Source organism: Dermacentor albipictus, chromosome 1, assembly GCF_038994185.2.
Source record: "Dermacentor albipictus isolate Rhodes 1998 colony chromosome 1, USDA_Dalb.pri_finalv2, whole genome shotgun sequence".
NCBI classification, from domain to species: Eukaryota; Metazoa; Arthropoda; class Arachnida; order Ixodida; family Ixodidae; genus Dermacentor; species Dermacentor albipictus.
In genome coordinates, this window is record NC_091821.1 from 7,698,069 (window position 1) to 7,716,001 (window position 17,933).

General features: G+C 47.8%; 1 protein-coding gene across 1 annotated transcript in view; it reads right to left on the minus strand.

Moving 5' to 3' along the window:
• Positions 1-17,933, minus strand: part of LOC135897346 (glutathione hydrolase-like YwrD proenzyme) — a 53,636-nt gene that overhangs the window by 20,007 nt on the left and 15,696 nt on the right. Inside the window, exons 3-6 of the mRNA XM_065425960.2 lie at positions 12,024-12,150; positions 9,286-9,477; positions 6,714-7,114; positions 878-1,040 (exon numbers count right to left, since the gene is read on the minus strand). Coding sequence (XP_065282032.1) covers positions 878-1,040; positions 6,714-7,114; positions 9,286-9,477; positions 12,024-12,150 — 883 coding nt within the window. The remainder of the gene's footprint in view (positions 1-877; positions 1,041-6,713; positions 7,115-9,285; positions 9,478-12,023; positions 12,151-17,933) is intronic.

Sequence of the window (17,933 nt, forward strand, 5' to 3'; positions counted from 1 at the left end):
CGTGTCACCATCTCCCAATCTGCGTTGTCAGAGACGACAGACTGTGCACATTGACCGGCTGAAGCCATATTACGATCCTCTCACCTCTTCCTAGATCGCCAGGATGGCTACTCTTCAATTCCGGGGGTGATTGTGACGACGAAGATCGGCAGGCTAAAAAGCCCCGTTGCCATCGCGTGGCTCATACCCAGTTCGTTCACTAGCTGCGCCCTAGCTGCTGCGGCCGCGTTGGTCACTGCTTCTCTAGGACCTGAATAAACTCACTTTACACGAGGAACAAAAGGAACGCTCTAGCCACGGCTGAGACTGGCTGAATTGTACTTCACGGGCGCGACTGACCCGCAACACACAGCAACCACCCGCAACTCAACATCCTACACAGAATGACAATGCATTCTTCAAACGCTTCGATACGACAGAACCCGTAGCGAAGAGTACACTAATTCCGTTAACAACAGATACTCTCGTTAGCTAATTAGTGTTAGCAGCGCCACCTGCTTGCGTGTTTTTATATGTCACAGTTCAAAATCACAGGCAACCAACATCGACGTACACAGCTCCAGTGTACCGTAAACCAGCAACCTAAGCACCGCATGTAATTTCTTTATCTTTGCCTGGAGCGTCCTTTGCACTGTTAACGTACGTCAAATATCCTGCCCGAGAAAAAAAAAACTGCCAGCGCAGGACTCAGTGACGTGCGCGAGTTCTCCTGTCATGGAGGTTGTTTTTCGCCGGTACTTACAATATCATCGCAAGAAGCTCACGGTCGGGCAAATTCTTCATGCGGTGGTGCGACTATCTCCCTCCGAGGCATATGACACAATACGTAGACTATATATGCACGAAAGATGAAATGGCTTAACTAATAAGAGCTTACGTGGACTGCGAATCCATACCGCTCGACAATGGCACATCCAAAGCCCAAAAAATTGCTGTTGATGAACGCGCAGGCATTGCCTCTTTCGTCGGCGGTCACCAGGAACACGGTGTGCGACTGCTCCGGAGCGTTCGGCAGGTCCGCCTCGCTCCACTGCCGGGCCCTGCAGACAGAGAGAGAGAGAGAGCAAATGATAAATCAAAGGTAGGGAGGTTAACCAGGACTGAGCCTGGTTGGCTACCCTACACTGAGGAAAGGGAAAAGGGGACGGAAAGATTAAAGGAAGAACTCTACTGGAGATATCATTCGGTTGGCGGATACGTCGACGACGTGGTCGAAGCCGTGAGTATGGCTCCCAAATTACAGATTGGCGCACAATTATGTGGTCCAGTCAGCGCTTCAGTCCCTGAGAGCTGCGTATCTTGGTGGGTACTTGAATATAATTGACACAGCAGGCTCAATGGTATTTTAACAGCGCGAATTCGTATTCAGCATAACTAGTTCAGAAACACTAGCCACTTTGTAAGCCTTTCGTATAGTGCACAAGATAAGAAACATAGGGCAAAGTCACTTGGCACGAAAGTCGAAGCAAAGGAACGATGTACGGTGGTTAACCGCATCTGCAGGGAGTTTTCATTTTACGGCGAAGGTGTTATTTCGACTAAATACGGCGGGGAACGTCACCTACTTATATTGACGGATGTTTATCGAGGGAAGCATCGGAGCTAGAGCTACGAAATTTATAGAGAGCTATAAGCTAGTTGAGTGTTTAAAACGTATACATTTATATACGTTTAAAACGTATAGAAATTAGGGAGACCCGACGGCAGTGTGGCCAAAGCTTTATTCCTACGGTGGGCGGACGGGCACGACCAAGCGTTAGCAGACGATAGTAGGCCATAGTACGATAGTCGTACTTTTGGAAGTACGAAATTGTTATTGAATTTCGAAATGAAAGTTTTCGCATAGTTCAGCCTGTTGATTAAACTGCGTCAATGAATATACATAGTAACAGTAGGAAGAAGGGCACAGATCCAAACACCCTTTCTGATTGAAGGTGAGTTATTGGCCAATAGCAGCCACGTATATGGGAATCTGCTATATGACGAAATATAGGAGCCCGATAAGGGTGAGCAGAAGGCTTCTATTGAAAACAGAGGGGTTGAGAAAAAATCAAGGAGTCATTGTACTCTGTGAAGTTGGATGACCAACGAAGCTGTAGCACATCACACAGGATTAGGCAAGGCTGCATGTATTTATTTTCATCACTTGGTAATGGTAGTGACGATAGCTTTTTGATTACTGTGACACACTGATTGGCTTGGTTACAACCTTTGAATCTTGGTCAGAGTTAAATCTATACAAGACCGTTGTTGAGTACTTGAGTGACTTGGATTGGTATGGCACATCAAACCAAACTCTTCTAGGAGAAACTGAGTGAACAATTTCTTGACTTATCTTTAAATGCAAACATTGAAGTCTCCAACAATGATCCCAGGGGTAGTGACATCACGGCTAACTCATGCAAAGTGCGTGGTCATGAACTCCTCGATATCACATTTGCTTGTGCCTGAGCCATATACATGGTGCATATCAATTAAGGGAAAATGAGACATCCACCCAATCGTAGCAATTGCTACAAAGGAAACCCAAACGGGTTCTTCGAAAGAAAACCCTCACAGTTGACAAAAAATTCGTCCTGGTCCGGGACTCGAACCCGGGAACGCCGCCTTACCGGGGCAGCCGCTGTACCATCTGAGCTAACCAGGCGGCTAGGAGATGGCATGGCGAAGTCGAATTTGTCAACAACTCGAAGCAAAGGCAAGACTTTGACGTAATCGTTCTGCGGAAACCCGCAAGGTGGAGAGATGTAATTAATTAAGGGAAAATGAGACATCCACCCAGTCGTAGCAATTGCTACAAAGGAAACCCATACGGGTTCCTCGAAAGAAAAGCCTCACAATTTAGTTTTTCGTTTGTACAGCACAGACATCCCCACAGTCGATGGCATTGTCGTCTTGCGAGGGAAGGGTGTACGGTTGTACGTACATGTTGTCCTTTGCGTATATGGCAACGCCTCCGGCTCGTTAGTCCATGTGCTGTTCACAAACGGTTCCAGTATACCGACTGGCTTGAAACAATGCACATTCACTGATTTATTTCATTTATTATTATTTATTTTTATTAGTAGTAGGAGCGCAGTGCTTGAAACCTGCTTCACCTGCGCCACGCGTCGGCCCGGTATTGCACTACCTCCCGTATCGGCCCACATTTTTGCACATGGACACTACAGGTGCAAACGGGGGGGGAGGGTACAGTTATACAGGTTCGCTGTAAAACGTGAAGTCGCGCTACACTTGCGAGCTCCTCGCGCCACCCACGACTGCAAAATTTGGCTGAGATGTTCACAGCTAGGAGCGTATGCTAGCCGTGTACTGTTTCTTTTTTTTTCCGCCAAGCACGAGGGATGGTTCAGAACACTTTCAGCATATGTACACGTGTCCGCGGAAAATTATTTACACCCGCAGAATTAGCCGATGGACGCGCGTAATCTGGGCGTTATAATTTGTGACCGTTATTTGTAAGCGGTCCCCTCCTCTGACCCCACCGGCCGCCGAGGTAAATGCTGTTGCTCCAAGCGGCAGGCTGAGGTGTTGGGGGGCTGCAAAAAAGCTGCGCAGCAACCATAAATGCCTCTGTTCTCCTAAAACGCTCAGATTTTTTTGACAAAAATCTTCTGCATTCTTCTTTTTTTTCTTATCCATAAGCTTCCGAGTGCAACACTTCGCTCGTTACAAGCTCACTGAATGATTCTTGTAGCTAATCTGGAGTGTTCTCCGTTGTTTACAAAATAATGAGAGCAATAGAGTAGTATTCCACATCCTGAAGTTTATGAGCCAATGTACTTTACATGTTTGTCCATACACACACAATAAAAATCAATTTAAATGTCTTTCTGTGCAGACGAAGACGGCAGTGCAGTATGCATTGCCGTCGATCTGATCTCATACATGTGCCAGAAAAAAAAAAAAAACACGGTGCTCCGCAAGAGCTCTATGTACGGTTCGAAGATTGCCGACTCAATGTTTTCCAACGATACGCTATAGTTATTCGCAAATGGTGGCAATGGTCGAGAAGGCAATCCGCGCAACGACACAGTCCACGGTTAGCGCATTTCTTACCATTGCACTTGAAAGCGCCCAGTATAGGCAGTCAAGCCCGAGCGCTGCGGCGTACGACCCTGCGCTGACGCAACAGAGCCACAGCCCTCGAGATCGCGGCTGGTGTGCGGGATTGGGGGCAGCTGTGATGGCTGCGAAGCGGTGAAACGGGCGCCTACTCTCGGGAAACTGTTTTCCTCCTTGGGTGCATGCCCGTCACGTTCGTCTCTCCTTCAAGCCATTGCTAACGGGTTCGTAGTCATCAGGATGGTAAGAAATAAGGAGGCGCCGGGACGAGATTACATTATATGCAGCGAAAAAAAAAATCCGGCCAAACCCATCTTACGATGACTGTCGACGGTAATGCGATTAGCCTTCACGCAATGCAGCTACGCATCGTCTTGTGGAAGGGACGTTTGTTTAATTACTAACGGTCATTCTGATAATTTCGTCGCTTCGGCTACATGCCACGTACAGTCTCCGGCATCGGCCCACTTTGCTGTGGCACTGGCTTGCCAAGATTGGCCATCGGCAAGACGGCATGATGACGACGCAGAATGGCGATGGTGGACTCGCGCCGATGGAACGACTAAGGCGGTACGACGAGAATGGCACGGCGACAATGAGATGATTCCGAAATTATGACGATGGTATAACGCCGACACCGTGCTGACGACGTCACGAAGACAATGGTCGCACGATGAGCGTGCAACGACGATGGCGTGAAGACGACTTTATCAAGAAGACTGTATGAAGACCACGATGGCATAATCACGATGAAAGGAGACAGCGCGATTATGATAGAATGGCGAAGAAGAAAGGACGTCGATGGAACGACGATGACATGACAGTGGGATTGCGTTTCTGAAATGCTGACGATGGCGTGACGACAATGGCATGGAGAGAGCCGAACGAAGTCAGAATGACGACGTCGATGGAACGACCTCGACGACATAACGAAGTTTTGTGAGCTGGAATTGATGGCGTCACTTCAACCATCTGAAGGTAGAATTTTCTCGCAAAAAAAAGACGTCCCCAATGTGAATTTTTTTTTCAGTTTCCAGTAGTAAGAAATGATTGGAAACCTATGAATGCAGCAACAATTTATCGCAAGCAATTACTTTCTATGAAAAACCCTTTACTCTCACCCACAGTATAAATAATTCAACGACATCGCACCAAAAAGCGTTACTGAACCAAAAATATTACAAATTCCTGCGGCATCGAAGCCATTGGAAATAACCAACAAACAAACTATGAGCGTATGACAGTAATCGTCATTATTTTTTTTTACAGTAATCGAGCACCAAACAGCAGAACTCAAACCACTTCGACAATGCGTAATGAGCTCTGAACAATGAATTTGTGACATTTACATGTCCGTTGACGCGTTTTTTTTTTTTTGGCCATACATACGCAAGGTTCACGCCGTCATTGTCGGCGACAAGCGCCGAAAAAAGCGGCTTGCTGCAGCGCACAAGCGTTGTGCGCCGCCGTTGCAAACAGAGGCAGCAGAGGCTGTCTGCGGCATGAGCTGAGGCAAGCAATGGACGCGACAGCACACGATCAAACGTGGCGGCGCCCGCAGGAGCGCGGCGAAAAGCGCCCATAGAAGCGAGGATAGAGGAAGTCAGAGCTGCAACTCTCCCCTTCTGGAGCTAAAGAAAAAGTACCGGTTTCCTGAGGGAAAAATGAAAACACACTGGGTTTTTCTTCTTTTTCACTGCGCGCGCAAGAGCGCGGCCGGCATCAAGATGATTTCGGTGTCCGACCAAATCAAACGTTGGAAACGTTCGGGCCTTGTTTGTGGCGGTTACCACTGACATTCAATATCGAACCACTACAAAGTATTCAACCCTTCAGCTGTACACAGACCATTAAAACCATCAAGGCAGCCTTTTATTCATTTACCTGGAATACATTTTTCCCTCTCGGAACCTTAATAAAAAACTTCACTCATCTTGCGTGCCTTTCATTAACGCTGCGCGCCCGGAACTTTCAGGTGCCGAAAGGCACGCGCGTTACCAGCGTGACATTGCATTCTTGACAGGAAAGTAGAGAGTGCCAAGTTTTCAAAAAAAGAAAGACAAGCAAGACAGGTTATTGTTGGTCGGGGACAAGCAAACTCTCCGCTTTGCGCTTGTCGACACAACGCCATAGCCACGCGGAGCAACAGCGGCGGGTCATTAAAGAAACAACCGATCGATGCTCGTTCTGGTCATTGACAAACGTAGCTTAAACTTAGCCAGAACCATGGGATCAGGATTATGAAACATGCCGTAGTTGGGGCTCTCAGGATTGATTTTGACCACCTGGGGTTTTTTAACGTCCACTTAAATCTATAAGTACACGAGCGCCTTCGGCCCCCAACAAAATACGGCCGCCGCGGCCGGGATTTGATCCCGCGACCACAGCATTGCAACGCCACAACCGCGGCGATACCGCAACGGGTTGCCACACGCAGTGGCCATATGTGAACTGATCGTCGGGTTTAAATTTAACTAACGTAGCGGATGTAATGCAGCGCCAACGTTTCCGTTAATGGCGCATTGCGTGTGTCCCTGCGCTGCCACTTATGAAACGAAGCAGGCAGTTATTGAGCGTACATATACAGGTGCCGCCAAATTCCTGCCCACCGGCCAGAGAAGCAGGCTGCTCGGCCAGATCGTGCTCACCGCTCGACGTCCACGCTGCGGCCCTCGGCGTGCTCCTTGGAAGCCATCCGGCCGTCCCGCGCCGGTCCCCCGTCGGCCACCCAGCCGAGGCCGTCCGCGAGCGCCAGCCTCAGCGCCTCGACCAGCAGGTGCGCGCATCGTTCCCGGTCGCGCAGCTCGAACCGCTCGAGGATGTTGAGCGCCTCGAGAAGCACGCTTCCGTGGCTGGGAAACGGCACCGTGTGCACCCGGGCGCCGCGGTAGGTGGTGCTCACGGGAGCCGCCAGGCCGTCGCCGCTGTCGGCCGGGTGTCGATGGAGGTCGGCCGCTTCCAGAACGCCTCCCGCGCGCTTGACAGCCGCCGCCACCGCGTCGGCTACGGGCCCCTCGTAGAAGGCATCGGCGCCGTCTCGGCCCAGTCGCTGCGCATGCGCGCGGCGTCAGGTATGTAGGTATGTACGCTTCGACGCGCGTCGTGTTGTTCCGATGCGTGCGTGATGGATGCAAAACGCGAGAACTGCGCCCCCGACTGCGAAAGTTTCCGGAGCGCGGAATTCCAGAAGGAAACTAAATTTTGTTGCAGTCAATGCGTCTGCTCTCCAGGGTGTCCGAGCTTAACTTTAGCGAGAGCTTAAAAATACGGAAATGCCACGTAGCTGGACAGAGCAAAGGTAATGTTGTTTGCCGCCGCTTTAAGGTACTCAAACTGTTTTTATTCCGCCTAATGAATTAATTAATTAATTAATTACCTTTTCAAATATTATAGCTAGATTAAAAATTAGCAGTGGCTTAGCTCGGCTATGCCAGGATATACGTAGCGAAAGCTAAGGCATAGCATGGTTAGCCTTGGTTAATCTTGATTGCAAGTTCAGGTTAGTCTGGTTGTCTAGCTATGTTGCGGCGTTTAGCCAGTCGTTCGGCGCGCTGTTCGTCTGTTTCCTGGGCGATTCGTTACCTCTTCATCTCGTTCTGATGTCGATTCCAGCCCTCCTCCTGCTTATCAGAATTGTCGCCGTCCATACTTCCACCTCAACTGTGGTTGCGGCGCATGCGAGCTCTAATTTTTAATCCTCCGACATGTATCAGGCATGCGACGCAGCTGGCGAAGCGAGCGGAGGCGAGCGCAACGACGAGGAACGCGGGTGACGTCATACTAAACGGCGGCGGAAAAAGGCGCGGCGATGCGCAGTGGCGGAACATAAAACCCCTTAAACTTCGTAAAGTAGTGACACTCTCCTACTCCGCCTTCACTCCTCCTTGTTTCTCCTCTCTTTTACGCTCCCTCCTCGACCATGGCACCGCCTATACTGCGCGAGCATAGCAACGGCACCAACATGCGCTCCTCGCCACTCTGTAGACGCGTCTCGAGCAAAAATGGCGCTGATGCACGGCGCGAGGGCCCACGTGATGCTATTAGGCTGATAGCGACGCGGCGTCGGCCTCGGCCGGAGCGCGCGAGGAGGAGGCGGCATTCTTAAAAGCGTGGCACTACTTTACGAACTTTAAGCGGCTTTAGCGGATCACCTGCGGCTCGGTGCTACTAGTGGCGCATGCGCAGTACTGACTAGGGAGCGAGAGAGAGAAATATCCGCGGCGAAGCGCGCGTTGTGACGTCGTGTGCCTCCTGGGAGCACCGCCTCGGCGAAATCGCAAGTTCGCGGTCAGTAAAGCTTTCGCTTTAATTAATGAGAAAATTGTACAGCGACACGAAAAACTCCCGATACAGCTTTCGGTTGCTCAGTACGTGCTACATAAAAGTGTTTTTCCGAGCCTGAGAGAAGCCCGCGAATACACGCAAAATTGCCAAGCTACTCGAGGTACTTTGCGTGTATTCGCAGGCTTCTTTCACGCTCGGAAAAGCACTTTTATGTAGCACGTACTGAGCAACAGAAAGCTGTAGTGGGACTTTTTCGTGTCGCTCTAGAATTTTCTCAGTGACACATCTCGTCTAACTATATTAACTGAAAAGTTACTTAATTAATTAAGATAATTCCCTAATTAGGCAGAATGAAAGATAAACGATTCGAATTTCTCCAAGCGACGGCAAACAACATTACCTTTGTTCTGTCCAGCTACGGTGGCATTTGCGAACTATTAAACTTTGGCTAATGTTAGCTGGGCACCCTGTGTAATGGAAGCGTGCAGCGTGTACGCACTCCTAAGACGACCATTTCGCTCAATTAAATACCAGGTCCTCATAGCCAAAGTCGCAATTTCACCCCCAAGTAACATGATCCGTGCAAGCGGCCCATGGTTCTCATTCCTACGTCGCTTGAGGGCAAAAGGTTGATCTACCCGTCGGTGAGCGGATCATCTGTGTTGGTATCCCGATCCCTCTTCGGTCTCATACGGTTCATTCGGTTTCATGCGGGATTTCAGATACAATCCAAACGACTTTCATTGGTTGCAGATTCTCTCTACGCAACCATTCCTGATGACGCCACAGCAATGTACTAAAAAAAATCTACCCTAAAGCTATCGCCGTTGACACACATTTTCGCGCAGCACGAGAACTGTGGTCGAAGCGGAGAACACGAACGTCAGCATTGGCGATTTCGGTCTTTTTTGCAGGCGTATTCACCTAGGCGCTCACCTCGAGCAGGTCGCCGAGTGGCTCGTTTCGCAGCACCTGTCCCGCTCGGGGCGTGGGTAGGAAGTAGGCTCCCCCCACCATGTCGCCTAGCCTGGATTCGTAGGTGGCCCAGTGGGCCGCGTTCACCACGCCCACAGGGAAGCCACCACGGGCAAGACGAACGGCCGGTGCCAGGACCTCACGCATGGACACCTGCGCGCACACACAAACTCCTTAAGATGAAGAAAGATGAACCAACCACAGCGGAGTGCCGGGAGCTGCTTTACACACGCTGATTGTGTCCAATCTATATATATATATATATATATATATATATATATATATATATATATATATATATATATATATATATATATATATATATATATATATATATATATAGAGAGAGAGAGAGAGAGAGAGAGAGAGAGAGAGAGAGAGAGAGGCTAGAACATCGACAGAAACATTCATACCATGTACGATGAAAGCACGTACGATAAAGAACCAGAAAGCTCGCCTTCATGCATCCGCGACTGCATTGTAATGAGGAATTAAACACTTCAATTGGGGAAAGAATGGATTCAAATTGCGCTACGTAAGCATGCTGCCTGCGCAACCACGATGCGTTCAAGGCGTCAGACGCTACCAGTCAGCAACTTGGCTCTGCAAAATGCTCGGTACAATTTGTGTGCGCCCGAGCTTGTACGCGTGCGTGCATACTCGTGTTGAAACTCTGTATGCACTGACACAAAGCTCCGCCCTATAGATTCCAGCTCATTGGGTCTGCGGCACTTTTTTTCATGCTTTCTTGTTGCTTAGTGTTGGCGGTGAAGGGCCCTTCCAGCTTTTGCTGTTTTGCGCTGCCAATCGCTTATACATACGTTCTCTTCCAATAAAAGCTTCAGTCGTCACTTAGCGGTCGTCCTGTGTGTCTCGTGTAAGTGCGCTCGCGCTGCAACAAGCAGGTTACCTTACCAGCTGGTAAACTTATTGCTCCCTTTGGGGGTTTGTGCTCAAAAATGAAGTTGTATACCGGCTGTTTTAGCGAACACTTTCCAATTTTTTTTATTGCTTGTGGCAGACACCACAATTCTAGTCCATGAGCTGGTCTACTCGAAGGGGCAGACATTCACAAAAAATTGAAATGCATAATCGACTAATTAACAAAAAATCACTAATTAAGCTTTCAGGTAATTACATCAAGGAGCATATTGCAATTCACAAATTCTACCCGGAGAGCTCGCAAGGCCGATACACTTGGAATGAATTCTCAAGGTCACATCAGTTTCGATATAATAATTCTCCAACCTTGCGGAGAAATTCTTTGGCGTTCCAGTTACTTTTGTGCTTCAAGGCATGAAATGAAGTTTTATGCACTGAAGCACAAAAGCGCCTTACAGTTTAAAGGGACACTACAGGCAAATACTAAGTCGACGTGGACTATTTGAAGATCATTCCTGAAACCTCGCACCACTTGTCTCTTGCCAAGAAAATACTTTGTTTGCGAGAAAATTGCATCTGAAGGGTCCGTATACTTTTATCGCAGTTCGAATCTCCCGCCACCCTACCGGGGGAGTGGTGACGTTGCATGCGCCATCACCACCCTAGCCACCATAATCGCCCTTTGCTGCCGTCGGTGAGTAAAGTGGCGCCCGACAGACGGCGGCACCGAGCCAAGACAGAGTGGCGGATTCGGCGCTGCAGCTGCTCTTTGGTCAAGTGGCGTATACCGTTTGGGCATGCCGCAACATCACATGGAAGTTGAATTCTCTGCTGCTTGCAGTTTGTGCGAGTTTCGCGAGCCAGCAAAACCAGAGCAGCGCTACGCAATAACTATTGAAGCGCGAAAGTGTGGGCGGCGCGGAGTCGAGCGAAAATGAAACCTTTCGACCGCCCGCGTCGTTGTCAGGGTTATTTCAAAGAGTTCTTTTTTCTAAAAGTGAAATAAAACTGGACAAGCAGCATTTTACTTCGTCTTATAATACAATACAAGGATGTTTTGTGCAACGAGTGGTTGAGTGCTAGGGACAGAATTTAACTGAGGAGTGCTTTCGTCATCGGGCAAGTACCTGAATACCCCGGGGGAGTCTCTAATCATGTTTTGCATTTACCTCTATTTCTCGATAATTAAGGCTCTGTTCGTGATAATTTTGACGCCTTAGAGATTCTCGAGGCCTAATCAATCACTTTAGCTTGACTTAATATTTGCCTTTAGTGTCCCTTTAAGCATTATGCGTTTGACGAAGCATATATATACCTCGTAAATGGTGTCATCCACGCAATTATTTTCAAGTGGATATGCCTTGCAATCTCAGCCGATAGAATTTGTAAATTGCAATATATGCCATAATTAGTTAAAAACATCATTGTGGATTTTGTTAATTAGCCTATTATGCGTTTCAATTTTTCGTGCAAGTAATGTGCGCCTCTTCGAGTAGACCTGGAATAGAATTGGGCTGTCTGCCACAGGCATTGTTTAAAAAACTCAGAAAGCTCGCTGAAACGCCCTGTATACTACACATGCAGTTATTGCCAGAGGCGTTAATTGCCAGCACTCATTTGTTCCTTGTGCAGACAGGTGAAAAGGAAAAATGAATTTCGCATGCCTGCATTAGTGAAGATAAATGCAGAAGATTCGTGACTTTGTCTACCACGGCAGTGGCCGTACACGCATGCCAGGATTGACCTATAAGGTGGTAGCGTTCGTCGAACGATGCCGTAAAGTACGTATCACTATGAGCATGAGCAACGTGCATTACCTGTCCGCTGCCGCAGTGGCGCAGGGTGTCAAACCAGCCCTTGACGGCACCAGGAACGGTGGCCTCCATGCCAGAGTTCGCTCCGGCTACGAACAGCTCCCGGGTCAAGGCTGCAGGGCTGCGACCGCTGCGCGAACACATAGAATACTTTACGCAAAAAAAAAAAAAAACTTGGGGGGTTTCGCATGTCGAGACCGCGATATGATGATTACCAGGCACGCCGTAGTGGGGTGGCTCCGAATTCAGTTTGCCTTCCTGGGATTAGTTAACGTGCACCCGATGCACGGCAGACGAGTGTTTTTCGCTTTCAACCCCCATCGAAATGCGCCCAGCTGCTGTGGCCGGGATCGAACCCGGGACGTGCCCCATACGTGGGGAATTGGCCTATGGACGGGGAGTGCTTAACGCCTGCTCCACTTCCGCCGCGGATCAGGCCGGCATTCCACTATTTTACGTATGGGGAGCGTTTTGCTTACAACTACACGAAAAATTTCTTTGGACGGTAGAGGTATATAGCTTGGCTGTGACATTTCGCCAAACCAATCTCATGATGACTGTCGAAGGTAATACGTCAGCATTGAGTCAATATGGCCACACAACGTATTGCCACCGTCGAAACCAGTTACGTCTGAGGCGTACACTGCAGCGGGACTCCTCTTCCGCGCTTCCCTTCGCGCCACCGCGAAGACTGGGGCGGCATTTAATGTGCGTGGGGCACCGGTGCATGCGAACGCTGAGAAACGCGTCATGTGGCAACAGGGTTTCTCTCTCGCGCTTCTTTCTGGATACGTTGTGCCATCTGGTGGCGCTGTCGTGAACTCAGCGCGTGGCCTCGTAGACGAGAAGCGTGGCGCGCCGGTGCCTGAGAACGCCGAGAACTGTTCCCTCGCTTGTCGCACTTTCAGTGGCACATAATCAGTAACCCAAGTTGGCGAGACGTTCATTGAAGAGCGTCACATACCCAGTGAAATAATGGCACTGCTCACTAAAGCGTTAATTGGCGCGGAAGACGTTCATTGAAAAGCGGCACCTGCCCAATGCATTTGTCACAGCCTTCTAATTATTCAAGTTCCTGTCATTGAGTAAACTTTGTTACCTTGACTTGATTCCGCTCTGCATCGGAGAAATTTAAAAGATTTTTTTCGTCCTTGCAGAGCGGTGCATTCCCAATGGCACTGAGATAGAGGATCGTGGGGCCGGGGGCTCAGCACACAGTAAGGAAGACGTGTTGACCCGACATTGCCTTTATCTGCTGTTTATCGGGGTGCGTATGGCACAAGTACACAATACACTGGCGTACGTACAACACTTATACAAATCTAGAGCAGGTTTTGCGGTGCGCCTCTAATCGTCCGTGGCTACGCGGTGACGCTCGCCGACTGGAAGCGTCTGTTCTCACCCGCCAGGCGACTCATCCACGCACACCACGGCGGTGTTCCCACAGTATGCCGAATGACCGCGGCCGCGTCGTCAGCCGAAGTTGCCGAGCCCCGGCAACGGGGATGGGGAAGACGGTAGCCGCCCTGGGCTCATGAAGCGTGACTGGCCCGTTGGCGGCGAGCTCCGCTGGCTCCGGTCCACGTACAAGATCGCCAGCACTGCTGGCGGCCTTGTAGAAAATCTCGAATAAGTTGCCCTCTTTGGCCTCTTTTATCGCTAGCTCGTAGAGTACAATGAGCATTAAAAACTCCCACTAAAAGAAAAGGGTCCGGTAACTCATGTATTTAATTTCCAAGTTCTATAGCAGTGACCTGTGCATGAGGTGGAATGCTAAGTGAAAAATAGAATTTTAAACAATAAAACAGATACGGCTAAGCATTGAAAGAAGTATTTAGTCTAATTTCTCGGGTAGAAATGCCGCCTTATACAACTTAACTCCTGACTCATCTAGAGTATTCGCGGCATAATCAAACAAAAGTGCAACCTCTAAGAAATTGACTATTTTTGCGGCGTGGATTCGCATCCTATAAGCAAAAGTATACAGGCGAGAACTGGATGTCTTTTGTGTCACCTAAATTGCGTATGAGACCTCTGTAATTCTAATGTAGGACGAAAATAATGATGTCATAATAAAACAGCCTACTTACTTGTGAACAGAAGCTAAAAATTTATAAGTGGCTTATCTTGTGTGTATCTTCAAATTAATATGCAGTAGTAACAGGAGCCATAACCACTCAGATAACCTGACCTTCGTTTGGTGCAGCTACTGGGCGTTTATCCCGAGCTGCTTTTTCACCGTCGAAGGCGATCTTGGAAATACCTCGGTCACTCGCAGAGGCGCTGGAGGACGAATAGGGGCTGAGACGTCGTGGTGTTCAGTTTAGTTTAGGGTCCTGCGTAACTATCTTTGATGAAGATGTAGCCTACTGGACCAAAGGCAGTGGGAGGAGCCATTATGGGACCACTCTTCGTGAGCCCAATAAATTCCCGAAACCTGTCACGCCACATTGACATAGCTTGTTTTGTATAGCTTAGTAGGACAACACTTTCCTTGCTACAGAAAAGATATATGTTCTTTTTCACTGTGAGTGCTCTTGTTTCTCTTTCTTCAAGCAAGGGCTGGCGAATAAATACCCTGGATAATATCCATGATAATATATGTATTGTGGGAAAGAGTTGACCTCCTCAGGTACACAAGCAAGTCAGCCGGGAAATTATCAATGCATAGTGCTTTTTTTTTTAATTTGGGGCTTCCAAAGAACAATACAACGCTTTTCAGAAATGCATTTTTATAGCTTATGTGTTCCTCACTAGGACATATGTGTCCCTATATGTACCTTAAGAGAACCGGATATTGACGTGTGTTTCTTAGCTGCTCCTACCGTGAAACTCCATGAAGCAATTTCTTGCTAGCACAAGTGAACATTGCAAACATTGCAGCAGGCAAATGTGCGGTTTTCAAGCTTCGAGTTGACACAATTCGCGCACCTCTCCCGAGCGGGAGGTTTTGTAATTTCGTGTTCGGGAGCTTCTGGCCTTGTCGACTTTCTTGTGCACCTGTACATCTGCGCAAGACTTGTGCTCCGCTCCCGACTCGAACATTTTCGAATAAGATACCATGCGACTGCTTGGAAGAGCTGCAGTAAGGTCACAGCGGGCACAGTGACATCGGCAGTTTGCACTTTAACGTAGCTAATGTAGGTATTGTTTATTCTAATGTCCCGGAATTCAAAGAACACTGGATTGTAGTATTGTATTTTTGATCTTCCGTTCACTTCGTTGGTTACCTTCCTTGAGTTGGTAGGGTGTGATTGTTCATCACGAGGTTGATACCAAGAAATGCCTACATATTTTTTCTGCCGACCTTATGAAGACCCTTCCGTTTTGCCAAGCATACCATTTATTTTTTTTTACAAGCATTTTTACCAAGCTGTCGAACTTAATAAATTATTTTTAGTGGTATTAGATCCTTCAGTTGTTTGCACTGAGGAATGCAGTTACTTTCCCCATGTTGCACGCCGGAATCGTCTTCGAATCGCTGAGTTTTGTATGTCTTCTTCCATTCGATGACTGACTGCACTCGTAGTTTTTGGGAGCAGATAACTGCGAGACATGACTGGCACACCTTCTCTCTCGTTCTTTAGGTGGTTTTGAGTGTTCCGGCTTCTGTGAGTGTTCTGTGTCGAATTCTGCACCGACGTTGTTCACATTTTCTAAGCATTAAAAATATTCTACATCAAGCTCTAAAGCATATTCGTCGTCACTGATGTCATGAAATAAAATGTTATTTAACGTAGACGGGTGGGTGGTCACCGGCACTACAATTGGCACAAGTTGCTTTAACACTACATGTCTGTGATAATTCACAAACCTTAGGCACTTGAAGCACCATCTCGGATTTAGAGTATGTAGTGTTACGCTTATTTGAAAATAACCTGCATTAAGAGAGCTAGGCAGTACGCTGGTGTCAAATGTATTGCATGTTTTGATGGGTGTTCTTCGAGATTTCGTCGCAGTCTCATTCTTTGGAATTTGATAACCTTTTGCTGCTTGAACCCATCAAGGCGTTCATCGTGTATTAATCACATAGTACGTCCCTACTTGTGTGCGGTGTGCTCAAATTGGGATCATCGGTACTGGACCATGCTCATGTTCCAGGGGAACATGCTCATGTTCCAGGGTAAGGTCGCCACTGAACATTTTTGGGGTTTTTGTAACCTTCTCCTAGTGTTTTGGTGAAGCATTTCGTCACCAAGAATGGAGAGAGCTTACGCAGTGGCGAATTTTCTTCACTGTATTACTTGATACTTGGCGAATGTTTCAAAGCTGCTTGTAATGGACAATTGAAAGGCTGCGCCAGTGCGACCTCTTTTCAGACGCCGATCAATAAATCGGGGCTCGTGAGAACCCATAGCGGCATGAAGTTCTTTTTGGAGGGGGGGGGGGATAGCATTGCCAACCGTCCATTCCCAACCTCAGCCCGTTTACGCTACAGGTCTTCAGATCAACAACACCCGCCCACGTGAGTTGTGCGCTGCCACTATAACCGATACCCAGGCTGGCTAACCATACAAGGTTAACCCTAGCATACAGGAAATTTAAAGACATTTCTCAGAAGAAGACTTTTCTTCAAAGAACAAGACCTTTCTCACGTGCAAGCTTTCTGGGTCCTTGACCATCGGAAACAACATAGCAAAAAGCATCCAACGCATTCGAATATTAAAAAAAAAACAGGCATACTTAAGGTGCACCAGGTGCTGCAGTTAACTGACTAATGCAACCACAGCCCACTTCTATTTGTATTTATGTGTGCTTGTATGTAATGTGTGTCGTACTCTTTGGGGGGGGGGGGGGGGGTTGCGTCTTGCATGATGACGTTGGCTTTTGATCGCCGTATCTTCGTATATGCATTAGTCACTATGCATCTTCCTCATCTGGGCACCTGCTCATCCCAAACCGCATCGCAGCCTTTTTTATTATTAATGAAATTAAAATAAAAGAAAGATGTAGTCACTGTATAATGCTAACGGCTACTCTTTTTCTGATAGCAGAAATCGCGGCCTCGTGCACGTGTTTAAACTCTGTATACGCGCACATTCCCGAACACAGTGCATTATGTGGTGCAAATTGTCCTCGCCTTTTGTCCGCGCCTTTTCTGTTGTATGTCTTTGTGTGCGAACTTCATTGAATTTCTTTTTAGAAATCTTTGTTTCAAGTTTTTCGAACGTTGTTGTGTTGCTTTTTTGTATGTTTTTTCGAACGTAGGAAATGTTTCTTCTCATCTTATACTCTTCGTTATTGTTACTATTACGCGAAGTATAGTAAATGCCACTATTACAGGGTTACTAGACGTTTCATTTATTCTCATTTGATTAAAAAAATGGAGAACTTGACAGGTCGTAAAGGAGACGCAAAAGTGACCGTCATAAATATGAGCGCTATAACAAATTATGTCGTGTTATGACATTTCACAGTATTTCATTTCCGTGATGTAAAGGTTTTGGACTAAATGTAAAAAATCACAAATTGAGAATGTCGTGTCAAAGCACTCCTTCAACAGCCGCACCGAGTATTGACAAGCAAAGGCGACGAACCACGGTGGCCATTGTCGTTCGTCTAAGTTTAAGCGCCAACCTAAGGAATGTAACCTTCTCAACGAGAGTGGCAGTCCATACAATTTGGCCTTCGCGAGCAGCTCCCAGATTACGCGGCTGTTATCTACACAGAGTAAGGATGCTTTCTGTCCCTATTCCAAGGCAATCACGTCAGTATATTGGTTTAGTGCCATGATGTGCCGTTTGCGGTTATCTTACGTCGTGTTATCAGCGTCAAGCTTCCTTACCAAGGCCTCCAGCAGACAAAAGAAAGAAAAGAATGGTGCACTCCGTGCAGGAAAATAGGCAAGCGGTTCACGAACTACCTGGTGAGGAGAAATTGGTGAATTTTCACACATTACTGAATAATTAACTA